Source organism: Grampus griseus (assembly GCF_964374135.1).
Source record: "Grampus griseus genome assembly, chromosome: 6".
Lineage (NCBI taxonomy): Eukaryota > Metazoa > Chordata > Mammalia > Artiodactyla > Delphinidae > Grampus > Grampus griseus.
Genome location: NC_139000.1, coordinates 63,949,546 through 63,974,086, shown reverse-complemented (window position 1 = coordinate 63,974,086; position 24,541 = coordinate 63,949,546). Strand labels below are relative to the sequence as shown.

General features: G+C 39.4%; 1 protein-coding gene across 3 annotated transcripts in view; it reads left to right on the top strand.

Annotated features, from left to right (window-relative positions):
• TTC39B (tetratricopeptide repeat domain 39B) overlaps positions 1 to 22,410 on the top strand; it is a 134,375-nt gene extending 111,965 nt beyond the window's left edge. For all 3 annotated transcript variants that reach the window (XM_082657553.1, XM_082657554.1, XM_082657555.1), the window contains 5 exons: positions 3,636 to 3,762; positions 6,826 to 6,934; positions 15,100 to 15,217; positions 17,958 to 18,074; positions 21,309 to 22,410. In XM_082657553.1, coding sequence (XP_082513679.1) covers positions 3,636 to 3,762; positions 6,826 to 6,934; positions 15,100 to 15,217; positions 17,958 to 18,074; positions 21,309 to 21,399 — 562 coding nt within the window. In that variant the 3' untranslated portion in view covers positions 21,400 to 22,410. The remainder of the gene's footprint in view (positions 1 to 3,635; positions 3,763 to 6,825; positions 6,935 to 15,099; positions 15,218 to 17,957; positions 18,075 to 21,308) is intronic.
• Positions 22,411 to 24,541: the final 2,131 nt, after the last annotated feature.

The following is a 24,541-nucleotide window of genomic DNA, read 5'->3' as shown; positions in this document are numbered from 1 at the left end:
GCAAACCTGGTGTTCTTTCCTCTCTCAGTGACTGGGACTACCAGTTAGCAAGGCAGAAACCTATAACACTTGCATCGCCAACACGACCCACTGTCCCTCCATTCCCCGGTGGGAGGAGAGGTATGGATAAGAGCACAGAGGGAATGATAGTTGAGATGAGGTCTGAAGGTGGCTTGGGAGCTGCTGAGGCAGTGGGGAGTTGTAGTGATAACAGTTTCAGACCAAGGGAACAGCATTTGAGAGGATGCTGTTTCAGGAACAGCATACGAGAGGATGCTGTTTCAGGAACAGCATACGAGAGGATGCTGTTTCAGGAACAGCATACGAGAGGATGCTGTTTCAGGAACAGCATACGAGAGGATGCTGTTGCAGGAAGGAGCACTGCACATTAAAAGAACTAAGACAAAGCTGATATTGGTCAGGACGTGATGCTACATTTTATATATAGGTCTAAGGAAAATGAACGTCCAGGATTGCTCAAAATATGTCTCATAGAACACAGAATTCCTTTAAAAAATAAGACAGAGTCTCCAGCCGTACCACCCTGAGTGCGCCCGATCTTGCCTGATTTTGGAAGCTAAGCAGGCTCGGTGCTGGTTCATACCTGGATGGGAGAGCGCCTGGGACTACCGTGTGCTGTAGGCTTAAAAAAAAAATAAGATAAAATGTGTTTTAGGGACACAGAGCTCATTGGTATCCCGAGTGGGAGTTGGTAAGTTAATAGAACAGAGGTAGAAACCAGACTGAGATTGGCTAAAGAGTGAATGAGATACAAAGAAATGAAGAGAGTTGAGCATAAATAACATCCCTGGATAACTTTGACTATGAAGTGGAAGAAACAGAGAGAGAGTTGGAGGGAGATGTATTATCAAAGAATATCTTAATGGGAGAGATCTGATCATTCTCAAAAACCACTGGGAAGGATCCTTTGGAGAAAGAGAAGTTAGACATATAAGCGAGAAATGGTATAAGCGAGAAATGGGATAACTGATATTTGCAGGGCTCTTGAGAATGCAAGAGGAGATAGAATACAAAGCACTGATGGCTTTATCTAGAGGGAGGACCAGGTCCTTTATTGTATGGGAGGGAAGAAGTCCAGAACAGGTGCGGAGGCATGCAAGCTCATGGGTGGTAGTGTGAGATGGAGGGCTTCCTCCCTCACAGCTTCTGTTTTTCTTTATGAAGTAGGAGGCAGGGCTGTCTGTTGAGAGTGAAAGAGAAAGGAGTGGGATGGAGGTGTGAGGAGGATGAAGAATATTGGAAATCATTGCTGTAGAGGGTGGGACAGTGAGGTGATGAGAGAAACACAGGAGGGGGAACGGCAGGCGGTGCCAGGGCTCGTTCGAGGTTGGTGTTGATGAATTTACAGTGATACCAACTTGTTCTCAGTGCCGGTGCAGGGAGGATGGATACTGAGCTTCATCCGGATGAGTGCAAGGACTAGGCATTAGCAAGGGAGTATGCAGTAAAGATTGCCTGCCTGGCCGTCTAAGCAGGAGGATGGAGGGACGGGGAAAGAAAGAGACTGCTGAGCTGGGAGAAAGTTGAAAGGCAAGAGGACTGAAAGTCTTAGTAGAACAGCCAAGGTAGAATGAGGAGAGTGGTGTTCAAAGGGTGGTGTGCTTGAATTTGTACTTTGAGGTCGAAAAGCCACAGGTGATGAAGTGGTCTAAGGTGTGACTGTAGGGGTGGGTGGCTGTGGTGGAAAGGAGGAGGTGACCGCTGGAGATGAGGAAGTTAAGGAACGGAGAAGCCCAGCTGCGTTCTTCAAACATAACTGATGACAAACACTTTTAAAAAAATATTTATTTATTTATTTTTGGCTGCGTTGGGTCTTCGTTGCTGCTCACGGGCTTTCTCTAGTTGGCGGCGAGCGGGGGCTACTCTTCGTTGCGGTGCGCGGGCTTCTCATTGCGGTGGCTTCTCTTGTTGCGGAGCACGAGTTCTAGGCGCACGGGCTTCAGTAGTTGTGGCACATGGGCTCAGTAGTTGTGGCTCACGGGCTCTAGAGCGCAGGCTCAGTAGTTGTGGCGCACGGGCTTAGTTGCTCCGCGGCATGTGGGATCTTCCTGGACCAGGGCTCGAACCCGTGTCCCCTGCATTGGCAGGCAGATACTTAACCACTGCGCCACCAGGGAAGCCCAGTGACAAACACTTTTGAGTGGAATACTATAGTGTGTGACCACATTATGAGAAATAATGGCCTGGCTGAACCCTCTGACAAATTTGTCAGAACAAGTTTGAAGGTATGACCAGGACTACTTTTTCATGCTTTTAGAGAAGCTCTTTTTAGCAATAGGACCATGTATACTAATAGAATCAACATTAGTGGAAGCCATGTAGATTAATGCCACCTCTTACTGGTAGAATGTATTGCCTCATTTCACACAAGCAACAAATGGAATGGAATATTAAGGTACATTGGGACCTTTTACATCCATACTTCCTGTACTTCAAAGTAAATTTTCTCCATATCAAAATAATTTCTTTGAAATATGTAACAAATCTTATTTTCAGGAGAAAGCTTGAGGTCTGCTGCATGTGTGATAGCATCTAATTTGTTGGGATAATGAGAGGAGAGTCCCCAAAATGAATGTTCTCTTCATACAGACTCTGTGATCCTTAAATGACAAGGTTTCATGTCCACTGCATGCTTCTGACCCCTTCCCTCAACTCCCACCTCGCATTTCCACTGCCTCTTCCACTGATGTTAATTCACAGTAATGATGGGCATTCTGGTTTAAAAGCCATAGCCCTTCGTACACCTGAAAATAACATAATGTCATATGTCTATTACACCTCAATTAAAAAAATCCATATTCCCAAATTGTGCCCAGAAAGAATGTAACACAAGCTTGTCTTCATACTGGAATGTTTTTTCCTCTTATTGCATCTTTTTCTTTCAGTATAGCTGGATATTTCCCTAAATTTCTTCTTGGCAACGTGTTTGGTGCATTCGCCAAGTTATGTATAAGAAAAGTGCCTAGGAACATGTAGTCTCATCATCCTATTCTCAATTTTATGTGCTTGTGAATTTTATAATTGGAATTTCTTAGAATTTTGAGAGAAAGGTTGTAAACATGGTATATGTTCTTAGTTGATTATTTTCAAAATCACCTATGCTTTGGAAACATTTTCTCAAATTATACGTGAATTGACGGCTATCTTTTGAGCCACATTACTTTACAGATCTGTGTCATACTTGCAGAAAGGAATAGGAGATGTACCAGTATACGCTATTGCCTCTCTCACAAGTATCCACAATGTAAATACTTTGGACTTTTTCCTGCTTACTTATGGAAATTGCCAATTTTATATCTAGCTGTCCTTGACTTTGTTTGATAGGCTAAGACACTTGCTAAGTTAACTAGAAAGAAATACGTGTCAATCAGTTGTTCTCAAACTTGTGCGTGCATCAGAATCCTCTGGAGGACTCACTGAAATCCAGATTGCTGGGCCCCGGCTCTAGAGCTGCTGATTTAATAGGTCTGGGGTGGAGCCTGCAAATTTGCATTTCCAACAGGTTTCCAGGTGATGCTGATGCTACTGGTCTGGGGAGCACAGCGTGACAAGGACAGGTGTAAATAATGTATGTGTTCTTAATGACCTTTCGCTGGGGCTGGGGCTTTTCACAGACAGGTGGATGGCTTGAAGCAGAGAATTGCTGGGAAATCGATCCCTACGGAGAAGTTTGCTGTGAGGAAGGCTCGACGTTACTCTCCCTCGTTGCCCGCACCCGTGAAGCTCGTCTTGCCTGCCCTGGTATCTGCCTTTATTTTATTTACTGTTTGCATCCTAGAAATAAATTATTCACAGTGGCAGGGAGAACATCTAACTTTTGTTGTGAAGTTTGCTCAATTAAAAAACATTGTGTTTGTAAGGTGAACATTTATAAATAAATTATTAATGAATAATAAAAAGTATAGCAGATGTTTTTTGACTGATTGGTATGTTCTAGGAATTTTGATAAAGGCTATTTATAAAATATATCATTTAATTCTTATAGTAACTGTATGAGGGGAGTTTCTCTTTGTAGCCTCATTTGACAAGTAAGGAAATTCAGGCAGAGACAGGGTGAGTTGACTTAATTGAAATTGAGTTGAATTATAATGCAAGCCACATATGTAACTGTACCTTTTCTAGTAGCCACACTAAAAATCAAACGGTAAAAAATTGAAAAATAAAAGGACACATGATAATCATTTTAAGAGTATTGGTTTAACCCAGTTTATGCAACATTTTGTCATTTGAGCATGTAATCTCTAAAAACTTATTAATGAGATTTCTCATTCTTTCATATTGTACTCATCCATTGAAATCTGGTGTGTGTTCTATGCTTAGTTTGAACTAAGTTTGAACCAGTCGCATTGCTCCAGAGCCATAAGTGGCTGGTGGCTGCTGTGCTCTAGCCCAGCGCTAGAGCTCACATTCTTGATCGGTATGCCATTTAGGCTAGACTTTGTGAAAAGCATAATTTCAACTTAAATTGTCTTAATGAAGACTTTTTTTAAAGTACTAAATATATCAAATTATGATGACTCTTTGGGGCTTTAGTTCTGCGTAGGTAGTCACATAGCACAGGAGAGCTGTTTAGTGCAAGCTGACACCTGCTATCCTCCTTTGGGGGTTCATGATTTTCTTTTTTTGATTCCAGAGTTTATTCAGTTATCCCCCTTTAACAGTTATGTAGTTTCCAGTTTTTACTACTACAAACAAGCTACAATTAATATTCTTTCATATCTCTCTTTTTTTTATACATGGGCATAAAATTGTCTTGCAGAGATGTCTAGAAATGGAATTCTGAGTTGAAGGGCATATGCATTTAATACTTTGACATTGCCAGTTTGCCCTCCAGAAAGGCTGTACCAATTTAAATTCCTACCAACAGTGTTTTACTGTTTAAATGTGCAGTTGAGCATCTTTTCACATGCTTGTTCATTTTTATTTCTTGTTTTGTGAATTGTTGTTCGTATACTTCCCTATTTTCATCGGTTTTTTATAATTTTATCATTGATATAGAAGCTCTTTAAATATTCTGTGAGAAAGAAAACTGCAGCCCCTCACAGGCATCAGTTGGGAGCTAGCCTGCACCTAGTACCTTGACTGAGGTTTTCCCAACTTAGTCTCGGAGAACACCACCCTCAGACTGGGTTGTTCTGTGCCTGTGATGGAATGAGATAAAAATATGACCACTCTGGGGACTTCCCTGGTGGCGCAGTCGTTAAGAATCTGCCTGCCAATGCAGAGGACACGGGTTCGAGCCCTGTTCCGGGAAGATCCCACATGCTGTGGAGCAACTAAGCCCGTGCACCACAACTACTGAAGCCCGCAGGCCTGGAGCCCGTGAGCCAGAACTACTGAAGCCCGTGCGCCTAGAACCTGTGCTCCACAACAAGAGAAGCCACCGCACTGAGAAGCCCGCACACCGCAATGAAGAGTAGCCCCCGCTCGCCACAACTAGAGAAAGCCTGCCCGCAGCAACGAAGACCCAATGCAGCCATAAATACATAAATGCATAGATAAATAGATAAATTTAATAAAAAAATATATGATCACTCTGTAATCATATCTGAGCTGATGATGTATAGCTTGCTCTGATCACTAAGGGTCTTAAGGAAGGTTAACTCAGAGCACTTATTTCTCCACGGCTAAGGGTGTAGAATTGGCTTGAATTTGTGGTGACTAGGAATTTTACCAAAATCCTATATGTCATAAAATGGCAAGGTCAGGTATGAGCATTCCTTCTTCTGACAAAATATTCCTTCGATAAAAGCAAAATTTAAAAACATCATCATCAGTTAAAATAAATGTTCGGTTAGTTATTGAATTGAACTCTTACTCTATTAGCAATAAGAAGCTAGATGTAAAACAAAAGGTGGTGTTGTTATCTTAGTTTTCAGTACCATAATGTAAAGATGACTGCTGCCACTCCAATGGATTTTCCTCATTTCTACTGCTTCCCTGTAAGAGGCTGTTCAAACAATATCTCTATAATATTTTAACATTCATTTATTTCCAAGAAGATTCTAATTACCCTGGTTATTTCATACCTTTCAAAATATGAACTGCACTACCAGGAAGATTAGAAAAATATTTTCAAGCAAGAGCACATTTGCTTTTGGTCCAAAAAAAAAAAATTCTCATCTGTTTGCCTATTAAGTATAATTTGCAATGAGAAATCATTAGTTTACATTTTTAGGGGCTGTCATTCTGCCGTATGGCCTTTAAATGAATGCATTTTCTGCATATTGGATTGCATTACCGGACTGTCACATGTTTTTAATGGTATAAAAGAACCTGAGCCAGGTAAAATATTTCCTATGTTCATTTTCAGTGATGTCCTTGGAGACATTTTATATAAACAATTGGCAGATATTGAAAAATGTTTCCCTTTACTTAAGAGTAACAGCAAAAATCTATATTAAATAGAATTGTTCATAGTATCATTTTAAAATATTATATGTATTTCTGTATCTGTAATCCATTATCTTCCAAAAGGATTGGATAGCAGTAGGTGCTTAATAAATACTTGTTAAATGAACGAGTAAATTAATTTTTCAGTAAAAACACAATATACACTATATATATATATATATATATATAGAATACTTCGCAGTATAAAAGGCAAAAAGCATTAAATAAAGTGAGAAAAGTGGAAATTTAATCACTAAATTCCAAATGAGGAAAGCTAAGGAAAATGATCTCTAAATGTTGTCTTGAGATCACTAGCAACTGAGGCAAAACACACATATGTAGTTTTGTTGTTGTAAAGAACATTGAATAACCTCACATAATTGCGAATGGTTTCTCATTTTTCCTCGTTAGGAAATGATGTATGTTTGGAATGGTTTTCCACTATTGAGCAGAAGAAAAGATCTTTCTGAAAGTCTGTTGGTGACTGTTGAAAAGGCTGAGGCAGATCTACAAAGTGAAAGTAAGTATGAAACGTAAGAGCCTGGAAATCTTTACCGTTGCCCCTCTCCCGTCCTTTCCCAGTGCACACATGCCTGCGTTAATCTGTGTGCATGATGAGGACAACAGAGCTTGAGCCGAGGTGTCTGGGCGATTGCAATCAAGATGGAGAAAAGATACCTGATACAACATGGATGAGCCTTGGGGACGTTAGGCTCAGTGAAAGAAGCCAGCTGCAAAAGAAAACCGAGTGACAGAGATAATTTACATAAAATATAGAGGATAGATCAGTCTGTAAAGACAGAAAGCAGATGAGTGGTTGCCTAGGGGTGGAGAACTGGGGGTGTGTGAAAGCTAAAGGTTATGGCATTTGTTTTTGGGGTGATGCAAATATTTTAAAATTGATTCTGGTGATGGTTCACACCTCCGTAATATACTCACAGCCAGTGAATTGCATACTTTAAAGGGGTGAATTGTATGTTATGGGAGTTTTATCTTCAGGCTGTTATAAAATAAAAAGATGAAGAAGAGAGTTGAGTTTTAGAGCAGCTCGAGGGAAACGTATACTGGTTTAGTTGGTTGTGTTTCTTTCCGTGCCTCATTTTTGCTCTCTAATGACTACTGTGTTTTTACAGACACAGAGAATTGTTTGTTTTCAAGTTGAAATCTTGTCACAATTTGATTTTCTTACTCATTACTTGGGTTGTACTGGAGGTCCCTTTCCAGTGTACTGGAAGCTCTATTTACTGGAAGCAGCTGGCACAGTAGGAGGAAAAGCAGCTGGTCTGGTCTTATAGTTCCAATCCTGCAGCTGTGAGGCTCTGGGAAGCATACCTCATCCCATACCCAGGAGGGCCTCCGATTTCTTTTAAAATGGGTGTGGTGTTGGACCAGATGATACCCAGGGTTTTCTTGCTCTGACATTTTCTAGTTCTCTGTCATAAATAGAGGCTTTAACTTTTGCTAAACAATACCATAAGTGATAGCTTTTGTTGTATTCCTTATCAACACCCAAATCATTTAGGTATTATTCCAAGATAATGGTCTTATCCTCTGGAATGTTCTAATCACAGAAGTAAAGCAAAAATTGCTGGGAGGATAAACATTGTAAGGGGCATAAAAATTCAAGAATAGCCAGGAAAAATTCTAACAGGTAACTAATTTTTCTTAGCTGGAAGAAAATGGGCACCGAAGGAGTACCGGCTCCATATGCAGTATACTCCCCACGTGGGTGATGCAATGATTGACTGACTCCAGGGATGAGCACCTCATTTGGATTATTTATTTATTTAATTTTTGGGGTAGTATAATTGCTTTACAATGTTGTGTTAGTTTCTGCTGCTCTACAGCAAAGTGAATCAGCTATACATATACATATATCCTCTCTTTTTTGGTTTTCCTTCCCATTTTGGTTACCACAGAGCACTGAGCAGAGTTCCCTGTGCTACACAGTGGATCATTTTTTACTTCAACACAGTATGGGGCTGAAATGTTTAATGACATTTCTCTTTACAATTACTTTTAAAAAATTAAACACGTAATTACATTTGATAGATGTGTTACCGAGTCCAAGCTCACTCTGCTCGCCACACGACAGGCCAATGAATCAGAGACGAGGTGCTCAGGCAAGGAATATCGCTTTATTCGGAAAGCCAGCAGACCGAGAAGATGGCACACTAGTGCCTCTGAAAAACCATCTTATCGGGGTCTGGATGCCGGTTTCTTTTATAGAATCAGAGAGGGAGAGGTGGTGAGGAAGTCAAGTAAAAGGGCCACCAGTTTTGCAAAACTCCTGGAATGACCAGCCTGGGGATGTGCTAGTTTCTTTTTTCTTGCAGCCAGTCACAGGTGGGCAGGGTTCCCTGAGGCAGGCCGTTATGTATGATTATAATAACAAAAGCAACGAAAAGCAAAGGTTAAAGTCAAAGAAACAGATCCAATGGGGAGTCCGTTTTAGCTCTTCCCTGTTACACATGTAGGTGAAAAAAGTCACCCATGTTTTTCCTGCTATGCACAATTAATTTAGAATTTCTGTGTATACCATCCTAGCTTTATTTTTTTTTTAATTTACTTATTTTATTTTTGGCTGCATTGGGTCTTCGTTGCTGCGCTCAGGCTTTCTCTAGTTACGGTGGTGGATTCTTAACCACTATGCCGCCAGGGAAGCCCCATCCTAGCTTTCTTTTTATAGTTACAATCATAGTGTACCTGGACATACTCTAGCCTAGTTTTTTTCATTTATTATATCGTAAACTTTTTTTTCCCATTGAGATATAATTGACATATAACACTATTAATTTCAGGTGTACAGCATAATGATTTGATATTTGTATACATTGTAAAATGATCACCACAGTAAGTCTAGTTAATATCTGTCACCGTACATCGTTACAAAATTTTTTTTCTTGTCTTCAGCACTTTTAAGATCTACTCTCTCAGCAACTTTCAGATATGCAATACAGTATTAACTACAGTCACCATGCTGTATATTACATCTCCATGACTTAACTTATTTTATAACTGGGAGTTTGTACCTTTTGACCTCTTCATATATTTCACCCACCCCTCAACCCCTCGCCCCTGGCAACCAATCTGTTACCTGTATCTATGAGGTTTTTTCCTTTTTTTTTTGGATTTCACATAGAAGTGAGATCATATGGTGTTTGTCTTTCTCTGTCTGACTTTTGTTCACTTAGCATAATATCCTCAAGGTCCTTCCTGTTGTTGCAAATGGCAAAATTTGATTCTTTCTTATGGCCGAATGTTCTATTATATATATATAACACATTTTCTTTATCCATTCATCCATTGATGGACACTTACGTTGTTTCCATGCTTGGCTGTTGTAATAATGCTGTAGTGAACCTGAGCGTGTATATATCTTTTCAAGTTAGTATTTGTTTTTCAGATAAATATGCAGAAGTGGGATTGCTGGATCATATGGTAGTTTATCATAAATGTTTTAACTGTTGCTAAGTAACCCTTATAATAATTTCAAAAGCTTCATGGCATTCCATGGAGATAATATATCATAATTTAATCAACTCTTTCAGAATTGTTGGGCATTTAGGCTGCCTTCCATATTTAAAATAATTGTAGCTTTAGATTCCCACCAATAAGGAGAAGAAATAGAAAAGAATGAAAGCTGAATCAGTGGGCTTATCTGCTAACAAGCTCAAGGTTTCAGGCTGGATAGATAAAGAATGAAATGGAACTAAGAGCAATGCTGTTCTGAGGCCACAGACCACCGCCCTCCCCACCTCCCCATTAGCCTTCTTGCAAATACAAGCAGGTGATCACAGGGATACCAGGTGAGTGGAATATTCTACTCCACTCTTGAAAAACAGTAGTACGAAAAGCTCATCTGTTGATGAAGGGCAAGTATGTCACCTTCCCATATTAAAGGCATCATTTTAAATAACAGAATGATGGTTTCCTTTCCCTTCTTTTTCCTTCCCCTTTTACAGAAAAGTTATAATACTTCAGCTCATTTTGATCTGGAGGTTAGGTAGAGTAGCCAAAATATTGAGGTATTCATCTTCATGGACTGATAATTCCCTTTGATTTCTGGGTACCAGGGAAACGAGTGGATGAGAAGGCTCAAGAAACTGGGACCCAAAGGAGGAACTCAAAGTTTGTACTATTTAACAAAGAACCAAAACAACGTATGTATAAGTACAGACTATATGGACATTTCAGACTTTCTTTGTCTGTGTCCTAGATGTTCCATCACTAACATTTTCTGCATAGTTTCTACTAATATAGAATTATGATAAGCCTCCTTACATTTTTTATAATTCTTTAAAATTTTTAATTGTAGAAAAATGCACATAATATAAAATTTACCATATTAACCATTTTTTAAACTGTATGGTACAGTAGTGCTAAGTATATTCACTTGGTTGTGCAACCAGTTTTGAGAACTTTTTCATACCCATTAAACAATAACTCCCCATTTCCCCCTCCCCACAGTTGTGGGCAATCACCATTCTACTTTTTGTTACTATGAATTTGACTATTCTAGAGACTTCGTGTAAGTGGAATCACACAGTATTTTTCTTTTTGTGGCTGCCTTATTTCCCTTATCCTAATGTCCTCCAGGTACATCCATGTTGTAGCACATGTCCGAATTGCCTTCCTTTTCAAGGCTGCATAATATTCCCTTGGATGTTTATACCACAGTTTGTTTATCTATTCATCCATCAATGCCTATTTGGTTGCTTCCACTTTTGACAACTGTGAATAATAAATACTTCTATGAATATGGGTATGCAAATATTGTTTTGAGACCCTGCTTTCAGTTCCTTTAGATATATGCCCTAAAGTGCAATTGCTGGATCATACAGCATTTCTATTTTTAATTTTTTGAGGAATTGTCATCCTCTTTTCTCTAGTGCCTGCACCATTGTACATTCCTACCAACAATGCACAGGGTTTCAATTTCTCTACATCCTTGCCAATGCTTGTAATTTTCTATTTTTTTAAAAATTTGTTTTGTTTTGTTGGTTGGTTGGTTGGTTGGTAATAGCCATCCTAATGGGTGTGAGGTGATTTTATTTTTACTCTTTTTAATATGGAATAATTTCAAAAAGGAAAAATACTTACTTTGATTTGAGTGGAAACTCAACATAGAGCCCCATCATTTTGAAATGTAATTTAGATGAAACTCCATAAATGTTTACTTCAAAAAATGAGATTTCACAAAATGTACTTCAGTAAACTGTATTTGGGCTTTTGAACAAATTTACTAGCGTTTATTTTTGTTGAATCAATTTGGCCACTCTTCATTAATTTGTTCCTTTGAACACTCTTAGATTTTCCACACTAGGTATAGCATTGTGACAGGCAGAGAAAGCATTGTTCCTGTCATTAAGGGAATTATCTGTGATTAAACCCCACATATTCACAAATCAGATGGAAAAATGAATATGTTTTAAAATAAGTGGGTATGTGAAAACTGGGAGGTAAAGAAAAACCTCTTTTTATTAAGTTAAAACATTTGTAGGGTATTTTTCCCCCAGAAAAGCAGGCTAGCTTGCTTCTTCTGTTTTACTACAAAGATAAGGATTTTGGTGCAGTAGAATAAATTCTATTGTTTGAATGTCTATCCTTTGTAGTATAGACTATTACATACCACCAGGGAGTAAGGGCTTTGTATACAGCCGTACCTCAGTTTCTGCGTGGAATCAGTTCCAGGACCCACCGTGGATACCAAAATCCTTGGATGCTCAGGTTCCATAGTCCACCCTCTGTATCTGCAGTTTCCGCATCTGTGGATTCCATCAACCGTGGGTCCTAAATGTAGCTCTAATCTGGTTGGTTGAATTTGCGGATGTGAAGCCCTCGGATACAGAGCACCCACACTGTTAAGAAGTCCTGAGGGACTGTTGAGTTTTCCTCTATTTAAGCAGGCTCTTCACCCTTTCCCTCTAAATTTATTTTGCCCCTACATTGGTGGGGGAAAAAAAATAAAGGAGTAATATTTGTATCAGACTACGCATGTAAAATGCAATAGAGGTTTAGAAAATCAGGCTGTTCTCTCCATCCATTCCTTTCTCTTTTAATGACATATTGAGATGATAGACTTTGAGAGATATTTAAGCAGGACTGGTGGGGGAGAAGAGCTCAGACAGACAGACACATTGTACTTTGTACAAACTTGTCTTTGTATGTCTTCCTGCTGGGTAAAAAAAACCAAACAAACAAAAAACTAGTTTCTTTTCTGAACATCACTTTTGCTAGATGTTGCACATGAAATTTATGATGATCTCTTCTAGGTCCACGGTTTTACGCAAGATGATTACCTGATTCTATACCCCTACCCCCTTAGGATCTTTTAGTAATTAAGCTCTTATCCTTCAGAGTGAGGGAAAAAATCCACAACTGGAGAATGGAGTGAAGTGGTAAAGCTGAGGTGACTTCAGCCTCCACTAAACACCTCCTTGCCCCCTACCCACCCTCGCCACATACACATTATTAGGAAATGAATGTATTTTGGCTTCTCATACCTTTGTTAAGTGTCTCTAAAGTAAAAGATGGTAGAGGATATAATTGGTGTTCTCCTCTGACGATGCCACAGTTATGAAAGGCTGGTCAGAGATACAAAAGGAGGAATACTGTTTAAAGACAGAAAAGAACTTGGTAGTGTGCCTGGAGTCAGTATTTGCTATTAATTCCAATAGTGCTTCACTCGAAATCTGACTAAATTCCACATGTAGCCAGAAGTTGATTCAGCAGTTCTACTTTAACTATTTGTTATAACTAATTTGCTTGGTGAACTTATGTAGCAAGCATAATAAGAGTTACATAAAAGGGAAAGTGTTACTTTCTGGCTCTTCACCTCTAAATCCATTTTCACATTTTTCCTTTGGTGCATATCAACTAGCTTCTGAAAAGTTCAATGTACGTATTTTGTAGCTTGGGCTTCAAATTTCCTTTTCCCTAAGTCTACCCTCTGTTTTAAGTTCAGCAGATCTTTTGTGATGCAAGTGTGCTTTGGCAGCATTACTGTGTAATTTTTTTGGGGTGTAAAATGGAAACCATGTGTTGAAATGTTCACCCATGAACTCTCCCATGAGTCTCCCATGAGGTTGATGGTCATGACAAAGCCTTCACATTTTAAGGGAAAATAATCATCTGACAGGTAGTGGTCTGAGGAAATAATGGTTTTACTTTCTGAGGTTTTTGGAGGAACATGGTATTTTTGAATCCGTTTTCCATATCCCTACGTCATGATCTAAATAAAAGTTGTGTGTTTTAATGGTACTTCAACTTTCCATGGTGTTCCTCAGCAAAATTGTCCTTCACTGAGCACCAAAACGGTGAGATAAGACAAACTGTCCTAAAATGTGACATAGAACTCAATAGAATGCACAAAAGTGATACTAAAACTTAGCATCCAGTATGGACCATAAGGGTTTGGTTCTAGGCCTGGAAAGATATTACTTCTTGAATGGATATTTCAATGAGCATCCATGATTAGAAGCATGAATAGATTTTTCTGAGGCAGAGGGGGAATGGATTTTAATAGGCAAGGTAATGTGGCATTGACATTTGTGATTTTCTTAGTGAATAACCTGTCAGATCTTGGAAGTGAGAGGTGAATATCAGCTATTTTCAGCGCCTAGAAGTAAAGTGACCTCCTCTGAGTTGGTTAAGTAGCATCCTTAACCTCCCATAGACAAGCAGTTTACTGATTAAAACACCAGCATGTGTTAATGGTGATTTCTGACGTTTATACTGAAAGCAAGAGTATTTCAGTATGAGGGACTCTTAGAGCCTCATTAGTTTGGTTTACTGCCCCTTCCCACCTGTGTTGTCACAGCGTGAAATGTATAAATTATCGGTCTGTCTTGGAGTGATTTGTTAGCTGCACTTAACTTGCAAAAAAAAAAAAAAACACCCCAAATTCAAAAGTGATAGATGTGAAATGGCAACCTTTGTCAGATAGATGTCACACATGATACGGTTCCTTCTGTTAATATATGTTAGCCTTGGGCTGTAGAAGGTAACGAGTCATTTTCAAAAGGAAAAAAGTCCTGAAAGAAAATCTTCCTCATTAGCCTCACGCAGTTAGAAGTTTGTGGGGATTTTAGGAGCCTTGCACACCTCAGAACCATTTTGTCTAATTTTATGACATAATTTCTTCCCCAAAAGCACATAACCTGGGAGAACTGATAAGTTGTAAACATAATGATCTGGAGAGGGTGTGCTCCTTCCTGAATTTTTAATGGGGAGAAGGCCATCTGCTTCTCCATATGGAAGCATTACCCTCTTCTACACGAAGCCAGCACAGCTAGGGACCAGAACCACAGGAAGAGGCAGCGTGCGACCTCCTCACCGCTTTACCTTTCACAGAACTAATAAAGCTCTTGCTTTATTTACAGTTCAAACTTCCTATAATTATACGTAAGGTCACATAACTCAGAGTATGAGCACCCCAAAAAAATTTTAAGTGGCTAGAGTGAACCCCTTAATAAAATGGTGTATTAATGTAGTTAGTATTCTTTTCATTTGAAATATTTTCATTGTATTTTATTTAGTGAGGCATAACAAATGCTAAACATATTCTCCTTATTTTTAAATGGTCCCTCTGAAACCTAAGAGCTGTTAGTGCTACCTCTTAAATAGGATTTTTACAAGTATTTTTCTTTCCGTGTGTGAATTGTATGTTTGTTTTGCTTTAAGAGTCCAGCGACTACTCTGTAGATGATGAATGCTTAGTGAAGTTGCTGAAAGGATGCTGCCTGAAGAACTTACAGCGGCCTTTGCAAGCGGAATTGTGTTTCAATCACGTTGTCCAAAGGTAAAAGCGGACAATGAAACCAGCTTGAGTGCAAATTGTGGTTTCTGGGGAATCGCTGTGAGAAAGTGATGCTTTTATCTCCCGTTGCTAACCTTTTACTTGGTGTTACCAGAAAGAGAATCCAGTAATGTTTTCTTTATTCTTTGAGAAAAAAATTATAACCTAAGTGGAACGTGGCGTTATGCCTTTCTACCTGGTGTTCAGAGGTGACTTACAAAAGCTAAATTTACAGCCAGGCTGACATGTGTCTGTCTGAATTCTGGCAGCAATGTACAGAACATCTGATACTTTTTTGATTCATGCATTTGTCTGTCATTCATTTATTCCAGAGATATTTGAGTACCCACTATGTGCCAGAGACTGTGATCCTGAATCCTAGGGATTCAAAGTTGAGTAGAAAGACTCGCCATCATTGTAATGATAATGTGACAGGAAAGAACGACTGTGATGAATACTAAAACTGCTTCTCTTTTGGCAAGGGGCATTTTTCTGTAGATGAATGAGTTTTAACCCCCCAAGAGCATTGATCATGATGTCCTGCTCTTTCACTAATTAGAGAGTTGAGTCAAGGTTCTGATGCATGACCCTCTTCTTTACATCTGGAGTCACAAATGCAATTACAGGGGCCAGACAAGTAACCTTACTGAACGATGGCAGGAATAGGGATTAGCGGGCACTGCAGATTAGGGAGATAGTGTGTTCTCTTTAAAGAATGCAGCCACTCCTGAGCTCTAATTGATTATTGCTCTGGACAGTATGCGCCCAGTAGCAATAATCCCTACAATTTTTTTTTTTTTTTTTTTTTGGCTGCGTTGGGTCTTCGGAGGCTTTCTCTAGTTGCAGCGAGGGGGGGCTACTCTTCGTGGTGGTCCACGAGCTTCTCACTGTGGTGGCTTCTCTTGTCGCGGAGCACAGGCTCTAGGTGTGAGGGCTTCAGTAGTTGTAGCGTGTGGGCTCAGTAGTTGTGACACACGGGCTTAGTTGCTCCGCGGCATGTGGGATCTTCTCGGACCAGGGATCGAACCTGTGTCCCCTGCATTGGCAGGCGGATTCTTAATGACTGTGCCACCAGGGAAGTCCCTATAATTTTTCATTGAAAGCCTGGAATCTGAATTTTGTATAACATCTCCAGATTTTTAAATCTTGGCTCAATTTTTTGGAAACCATTGTGTGAGCCAAATAGATCACAGCCATAGACTGCCGGTTGACGTTTTTTGTTCCATATCATATGCCTTTCCATCCATAGCTACTGATCTGCCTCTTTCTGACTATATATTATGAGAATGTAGGAGGACCGGTGTCCTTCTAAGAAGCTGAAAGAGACAATATCTGTTTCCCAAATAAGTAATATACAGGCTTTAGTAAACATGTTAAAGAAGTATCCGTTGAGTTCTCTTTTATTGGTGTTTTTATTAGGATCAAAAGGATGACCCATTTGTTGTATTTTTTGAATCTCATAGTGAATTGCTTGCCGGTGTATTTTATAGTTTTGGATTGTGAGTTCACCTTCAGTGGGGTTTTATCTTGAGCCTCCTGTGAGGCTAGGATTGAGGAATAGTCTCTCTCTAAAGTGATTTTGCTTTTATTTCTGCCAGATGCCCAAAAGGCTTTTCCAGGCCAGGGCCACCTTCATGTTAATTTCATTGCTTAGAAGTTCTTGGATCATTTGGGCCACATAAATTTGAATTGCAGATTCATGTGAGGGCAGGCCTATTGGTTATTAATTTCCTAAGGGATGTGTTTTTTTCCACCCCCCCCTCACCTAGACCTCAGGCCAGGGAGCCAACTGCCCCTGTCTTCCTCCTATGCTGCAAGTGGGTTTTTCTCATCTGCCCTTTCTCTGGTGGAGCAGAGCCCCAGCTTTATGTAGAGTCTCAGCCCAGGCTCTACGTACTATGTGGACCCAAGGCCTCACCTCCTGTGTGGACATCGAGACACAAAGGCTGATTCAGACTGAAACAGACCTAGGGGTGCTTTGGCATCATGCACACACTTAGAGTTCTGGTTTTGTTTTGCGTTCAGTTTGAGAGTTTTCCTTATGTCCTTGTGAGCTGAGCTCTGCATTTTAAAGGGTGTTGCTCTTATTTTTTTGAGTGCTTTTAGATGTTTTGTAGTCAGAGAATTTTCATAATACTGCTGAAAACCGAAGTGTTGGCCACTTCTCTCTTGACATTTTGAAGCATTATAAGACAGCAGTGCAAAGAGAGTTGAACCTCAGTGAGAAATAAGTGGCATCATTTTCTGAGTGGAGTCATTTCCTGAACACATTCATGTTCAGGAGAGATGATCTTATCCTTTCTAGGGTTAGTCTTTGAAGATCTGTATGCGTTTGTATACCTGAAGGTCAGTAACCAATCCTCAGTGCTGGATTTATATTAAGGAATAAAATAAAAGAGTAATATGAGGAATTCCCTGGCGGTCCAGTGGTTAGGACTCCGTGCTTCCACTGCAGGGGGCACGGGTTCAATCCCTGGTCGGGGAACTAAGATCCTGCATGCCAGAGCTTGGCCAAAAAAAAAAAGAAAGAAAAAAAGAAAAAAAAGAGTAATATATTAAAAGCATACTATTTATTGCCATGGTTTATTAGGTTCTTTAACTGTATAATGACAGCTTTTCTCTGATAATAGTCTTAGTGCTGTAGCTGTTTTCTTAAGAATGGGGAAAAATACATATATGTTGGAAAAGAATGATATGTTCCTTGTTCTGTTAAGACTTAATTGCTTTTCATTTGCTCTTTTAGTGAAAAGCTACTGAAGTATGACCACTACCTAGTGCCATTTACTCTGTTTGAGTTGGCATTTTTGTATAAAAACCAAGGGGAAATTGACAAGGCCATAAAGGTCCTAGAAACTGCAAGGTAAGTGATAACCACAGCTTCTCTTTGATTGCTATGGAGTCAGGAATGTCAATACAATTTTAACAACGGCAGTAACTTGATACACTTAAAATGAACACATTAATGAAAAATTAGTCACAATTTTACACTTGCTAATTTATGCTTAGTTTCTGCCTGTGGCTTTTGCTGCAATTGTGCTGTTTCCAACCCTTTTTTTTTTTTTTTTGCGGTACACGTGCCTCTCACTGTTGCGGCCTCTCCTGTTGCGGAGCACAGGCTCAGCGGCCCTGGCTCATGGGCCCAGCCGCTCCGCGGCGTGTGGGATCTTCCCAGACTGGAGCACGAACCCACATCTCCTGCATTGGCAGGCGGACTCTCAACCACTGCGCCACCAGGGAAGCCCTCCAATCCTCTTAATGCCTGACCCTGTGGCTGTTTACAAATGTTGTGATTTTGGGGACCTACATGACAGATTTCTGGCCTATTCTCTTCTGTATCAGGGGTCAGCAAACTTTTTCTGTAAAGGGCCAGTTAGTAAGTATTTTTGGCTTTACAGTATAAGGTCTCCATTGCAACTACTCAATTGTATTAAAAGCAGCCATAGAAGACAATATGTAAATAAATGGGTGTGCCCAGATTTGGCCATAATTTTGGTCATAGTTTGCCTATCCTTGGTGTGTTCTACCATCTCTCTCATTTCCTTAAAGAGCCATTGATTTGAAGAAGCCCTTTGAATCTTCTCCTCTTTCTTCTTTCTGACTACTGTGGCAGTTTCAAAGCACTTTATCAATTCTGCTGTCCAGTGGCTCTCAGACCTCCTGTGATCATGGCTCACTTACTGGGGGCACAAACCCTGTGGTCTGCTTGCTTTGAACACTACTTGCCATGGAGAAAGAATGCCATGATCGCTGTAGGCCATAAATAGCTTGCTGATCCACTAGTTTGTTCATTTACTCAAATTCAGCAGAGCATTCACTGAGTACCTATTATGTGCTAAACACTAGAAAAGGTTCTAGATAGACAACTGTGCATAAACAGGCAATGTTTCTACCTTCTAAGTTGAGGGGCATTGGTAAATAAACAAATAAGAAGAGTAGCAATGGTATGTGCTTTGCTGAGATTTACGATATGATACAGGGTACTCGAGTGCTACTTGAGATTGAATTGATTCTGGAAGGTTTCCTTGAGGGGGTATGTAGTTGAGATTAGCATAATTAAAGCCAGTCCTGAGAAGACCAGTCACCAGAGGACCGTGTGGGGAGCATTCTTGGCTGGGGGGTGGAGCGGGGAGGGTGTTGAGCCAGGAGGTTGATAATGCTTCTTGATTGAAATGGGGAGTACTTAGAAGATAAGGATTGAGGAGAGAGAGAGAGAAAAAAAAAACTTACTCCTGTTTGGACTGTGATATTTTGAGGTGCCTATAGGTATTCATGTGGAGATGGTGAATTGGCAGTCATATATACCAGCATGGAGTTCAGTGTAAAGGTCAAGGCCAAATGTAGATATTTCAAAGTCACCAGAACAGAGACAGTGATATTTAAAGCTGTGGTGCTTGATGAGGTCATTTGGGGAAAGTTATACAGCTAGAGAAGGAGATCCAGCATAGCCCTGGGATATGCCATCATTTTAGAGATTAAACAAGAAGATTAAGAAGTGGCCAGTGAGTTAGGAGGACATCCGGGAAAGCCAAGTGAACAAAATGTTTCAAAAGAAGAGAGTGGTCAGTTGTGAAGATGGCTGCCAAGAGGTCAATCAAGGTGAGACCAGAGAACTGGCTGCTGAACTTGGCAGCATGATCATCGGTGACTTTGACAAGCAAGGTGAGAAAGTGGAGTTTGCTACTCCAGGCAACTCCTTCAGGATATTTGGCTGTGAATAAAGCATAGTAATGGGGCAGAAGCTTTGGAGGCACAGTGGAGCCAAGAGAGGTTTCATTATCTTTTTTTTTTTTTAAGCCAAGGATATGAGAGAAAGTCACTTTTAAAGTTAATTTGTTGAGAGTGAGTATGACTCTTATGTCAACTGACATTCGTGTATCTTCAAATCTATTGAAAATTTTTAGTCCCATTGGAAAATCTGGGACTAAAAATACGGTTTCTAAGTATTCATATCATTTGGACATATTTGGTGTTATCTAAGCAATGCACAATAAGACAACTTTATAACAATGAAAATAAAAGACTAGTAATTCACTATGAAAAAGCAAGACCAGCAGTGATCAAAAGTCACCACTAACTCAAGACAGTCCCAGTGATGTCAACATAAACAGACGTCCCATAATTTCAAGACTGTTGATTATCTGTAGTTTTCTTTGTGCAGTAGGAGCTTTGCAAAGCTTCCAAAGTTAATTAGGGAAATACTCAATTACGTCCTTTGGTAAACTCTAGTAAGGTGTTGGCTTAGCTTATGAATAATAACCCTCATTATGAATAATAACCCTGATTACCAAGGTTACCAGTAAGTAACCCTTAGACCTGTATAAAGTAAAGGGCTATAGAAAGGAATGAATGCCACTGCAAAGAAAGTACAGCTCTCCCATGGGCCACGGTGGTGTGTGAAAGCAGAGCCCAAGGTCCAAAGCATTCCATTTTGCTGATTCGGAACAATTCTAGCAAAGAGAAGTCAACATGGATGATCTAAGTGAAGTTTTTAAATAATCTGTGGATTTCTAATGCCCCTCCTGACATTGCCACATAATAATTATTGATCAAACCATTGATATTTGCCCATCAGAATTGCAGTAAGTAATTTTGGTGTCACCGAGTAATCCTGCTATCTTTGTTGTAATTGTCGTTTTGTGCGAGTTTCTATATCTATATCTAAATCTATATATATATAAAAATTTGTGTGTGTGTGTGTGGTGGGGGTGAAGGATTATGTTCAACTTGTTTTTACAGGCTGCCAGAAGTTTCCAGTTTAGAAAAGGAGGTCAACTCTTTAAAAATAGTTCACAAAATTTGTTAAGCCCTCCATGTAACCTTCTTGCTGTTTGTGAATGGTTTGGTAATTACATATAAACCTTGCTAGTCGAAGCATGCTTTTTAGACCACCACCAGGAAGCTTCTAGAAATACAGAATATTGCAGTCCTCATCTCCTCCCAGAACCAGAATCTGCATTTTAACAAAATCCACTGTTATGCATATTAACGTTTGAAAGCAAATAAGGAATGAAGATGAGAGGAGGGGAGGAGGGTGGTGGTGCCCTGGTGTATAAACGAATTTTGACATTACAATATTATTGTTATTTATCTTTAGAAATAACTACAAAGATTACTCACTGGAGTCCAGACTACACTTCAGAATTCAGGCAGCTCTTCACCTCTGGAAAAAACCGTCCTCAGATTGATCAGAACATGAAGGATGGAATTTTCTTTCAATTAGTACCGGCATCTGCTATAGATTAGACCTTGTATTAAAGTGGAAAAATGATATTGTAAATGTGAGACAAAAAACTAATTTTACTGTCAATATTTTCTATCATCTGTGTGGTTTACTATTGGTCTACATAAATGGGTTTTTTTTTCCTATGGAATGATGTTCAATAATATCTAGAAAACTCTTATATTCTGCATCTCCAAAAAGAATTTCATATCCGATTTGAATTGGAGAGTGAAAAGTCTTTTAAAGGACTCACAGGTACAGTAAAGTATAATTAGATTATTTATTTTTTTAATGTGGAAATGAATATTGTGTAAGTAGCAAATGGCTTACAACCTAAGCATTTTTAGCATGTCGGTCAGTTAAACTTCAGAGATATTTTGTTGCCTAGCATTTAAGTTTCAGAGGGGAAATAAGAATCACCTACATTCAAAATAGCTCAATAACTTTCCGAAAACTCCTGAAAAAGACAGGCAATGGTGTGAACCGGACAGGTAATGTAGGTAATAGGTTGAAAGACCTGTATCTAGAAAAGGTGATGAAATGTTATTGTTTCTTATTCTTCATGTAAGTTACAGGTGGTGACAGTTTTGAGAGACTATCCTGTGTTTTGTTTTGTTTTGTTTTTTGCGGTACGCGGGCCTCTCACTGTTGTGGCCTCTCCTGTTGCGGAGCACAGGCTCCGGAGGCACAGGCTCAGCAGCCATGGCTCACGGGCCCAGCCGCTCCGCGGCATGTGGGATCTTCCCACACCGGGGCACAAACCCACATCCCCTGCATCGGCAGGTGGACTCGCAACTACTGTGCCACCAGGGAAGCCCTATCCTGTTTTTGAATGTACTTAAGTCTGTTATTATTATAACAAAATTCAAAAAAATTCCATATATCTAAAGGGAAAAAAAGTTATATTTTAGAAAATTTCCTTAATCTTAACAATGAGCACCTAAAATATATACGTTGACTATTTTTCCTATAAAGTTCCTGCTGCTTTCAATGATATGTAAAATAATAATTTTTACACTTGTAATGTTGGTGTGTAAGGTCTAATCTGCTCATTTCTCTAGCACTGTGATGGTTCCTTGTAAATATCTGGACTGTACTTAGTCCTTTAATTTGCAAACACAATCAGGGCATGGAGTGGAAGAGAGCCAGCTCTGTGTGGTCCTGGCTCTGCTGTCGGCAGTTACCGGGGTGACCTTTAGGGAGTTCTGTGCTCTCTCCATCACCATATTTTCCTCACCTGTGAAATGGAAAAAGAACAGATGAATTTCAAGGTCTCTTTTAGTTTTATAACTGTGGGTCTGAGGCTGAGATATTTATTTTCAGCAAACAATGTTAAAATGTTTAACCTAGATCATTCCCACTTAGTGTGTGTTTTATTTTACAATCATCACTGCCCTCCCCAGCCCCTCAGCTCTCCAATATGTATGTGCAGTGGCTGAGGACAAGACTGCATCCAGAGTGACAAAAAACAGTTCATGAATTGATGAATCAGGGTTTTGTCGTATTTCTATTTTGAAGAATAACTTGTCATGGAAGCCTCTGCAGTTTAACAAAAACAGCCCAGATTGGCAGTCAGGAGCCGAGTTCTGTTAGTTAATAATATTTCCTCTACGTGGAACAAGTCATTGACCCTTTCTGGCACTCAGTTTCCCTGGTGGGGATAGCAACACAGAGCTTGGTGCTCGTGAGGGCTCTATTAGATAATGCATATGATAGCTTTTTGTAAACTGAAAGGCTGCATGAATATGAGTTGTTGTGACAGTTACGGTTTTTATGTATGTATTACAGTATCAAAACAAAAGTATTGGCTTGAGTCTGTGGTCTCTGATATAAAATGAAAGTGTGGAGATTCAGACAAGTTTAAATTTATTTGAAGTGTTTGGCACTGACATGAGCTCACATTGTGAATTTGCTCCTTGCTGTTTATTCCCTGCTATATAAGCCTGTATCCAGCAGGTATTTGGTCTTGTTTTCTTTAAGGTACTAATTCTTGGCCAATACTGAGGATGTTTTTCCAGTGGAAAATGATGAATACAAATCAACTCGGAGTTCCACCCCTTCAGATAATATTGGTGGTAGATTCATCATGTGCTATTAATAGGAATTATATAACTTTACATTAGGACCAAATAAAAGAGAAAATAACTGTCATTACAACTAGTAAGGGAAAATCTGCTCAAAAATTTCTTTGAATATTACTTGGGAAAAAAGTCTCCAAAGTTCTTAGAAGAGTTTTGGTAGCATTATTATTATTTTTTTTAATAATAAAAAAAACGGTTATATTGCTTTTGTGAGAAGCTACAAGTCAGAGCAAAAGTGAGTAAAAAATGCACTTTCTGGTATGAAATGGAAACGATTTAAGGTAATGGTAGTTATTTTTGTTTTATTTTAACTCTGCATTACCAAAACAAATATAAAAATTCATATCTCCCATTAAGATTTTTCCTTTATTTGTTCTTATTCCGTTTGTATTTTCATTTCCTTTTCTTTTATAGTTACCTGACAAACTATCCAATGGATTTTTAAATGTTGTAATGTCATTTATTTATTTACTGTTAAACATCTTTATTGGAGTATAATTGCTTTACAATGGTATGTTAGTTTCTGCTTTATAAGAAAGTGAATCAGCTATACATATAAATATATCCCCATATCTCCTCCCACTTGCGTCTCCTTCCCACCCTCCCTATCTTACCCCTCTAGGTGGTCACAAAGCATCTCCCTGTGCTACGCGGCTGCTTCCCACTAGCTAGCTATTTTACATTTGGTAGTGTATATATGTCCATGCCACTCTCTCACTTTGTCCCAGCTAACCCTTCCCCCTCCCCATGTCCTCAAGTCCATTCTCTATGTCTTTATTCCTGTCCTACCCTAGGTTCTTCAGAACCATTTTTTTTAGATTCCATATATATGTGTTAGCATACGGTATTTGTTTTTCTGTTTCTGACTTACTTTATATGACAGACTCTAGGTCCATCCACCTCACTACAAATAACTCAATTTCATTTCTTTTTATGGCTGAGTAATATTCCATTGTATATATGTGTCACATCTTCTTTATCCATTCATCTGTTGATGGACACTTAGGTTGCATCCATGTCCTGGCT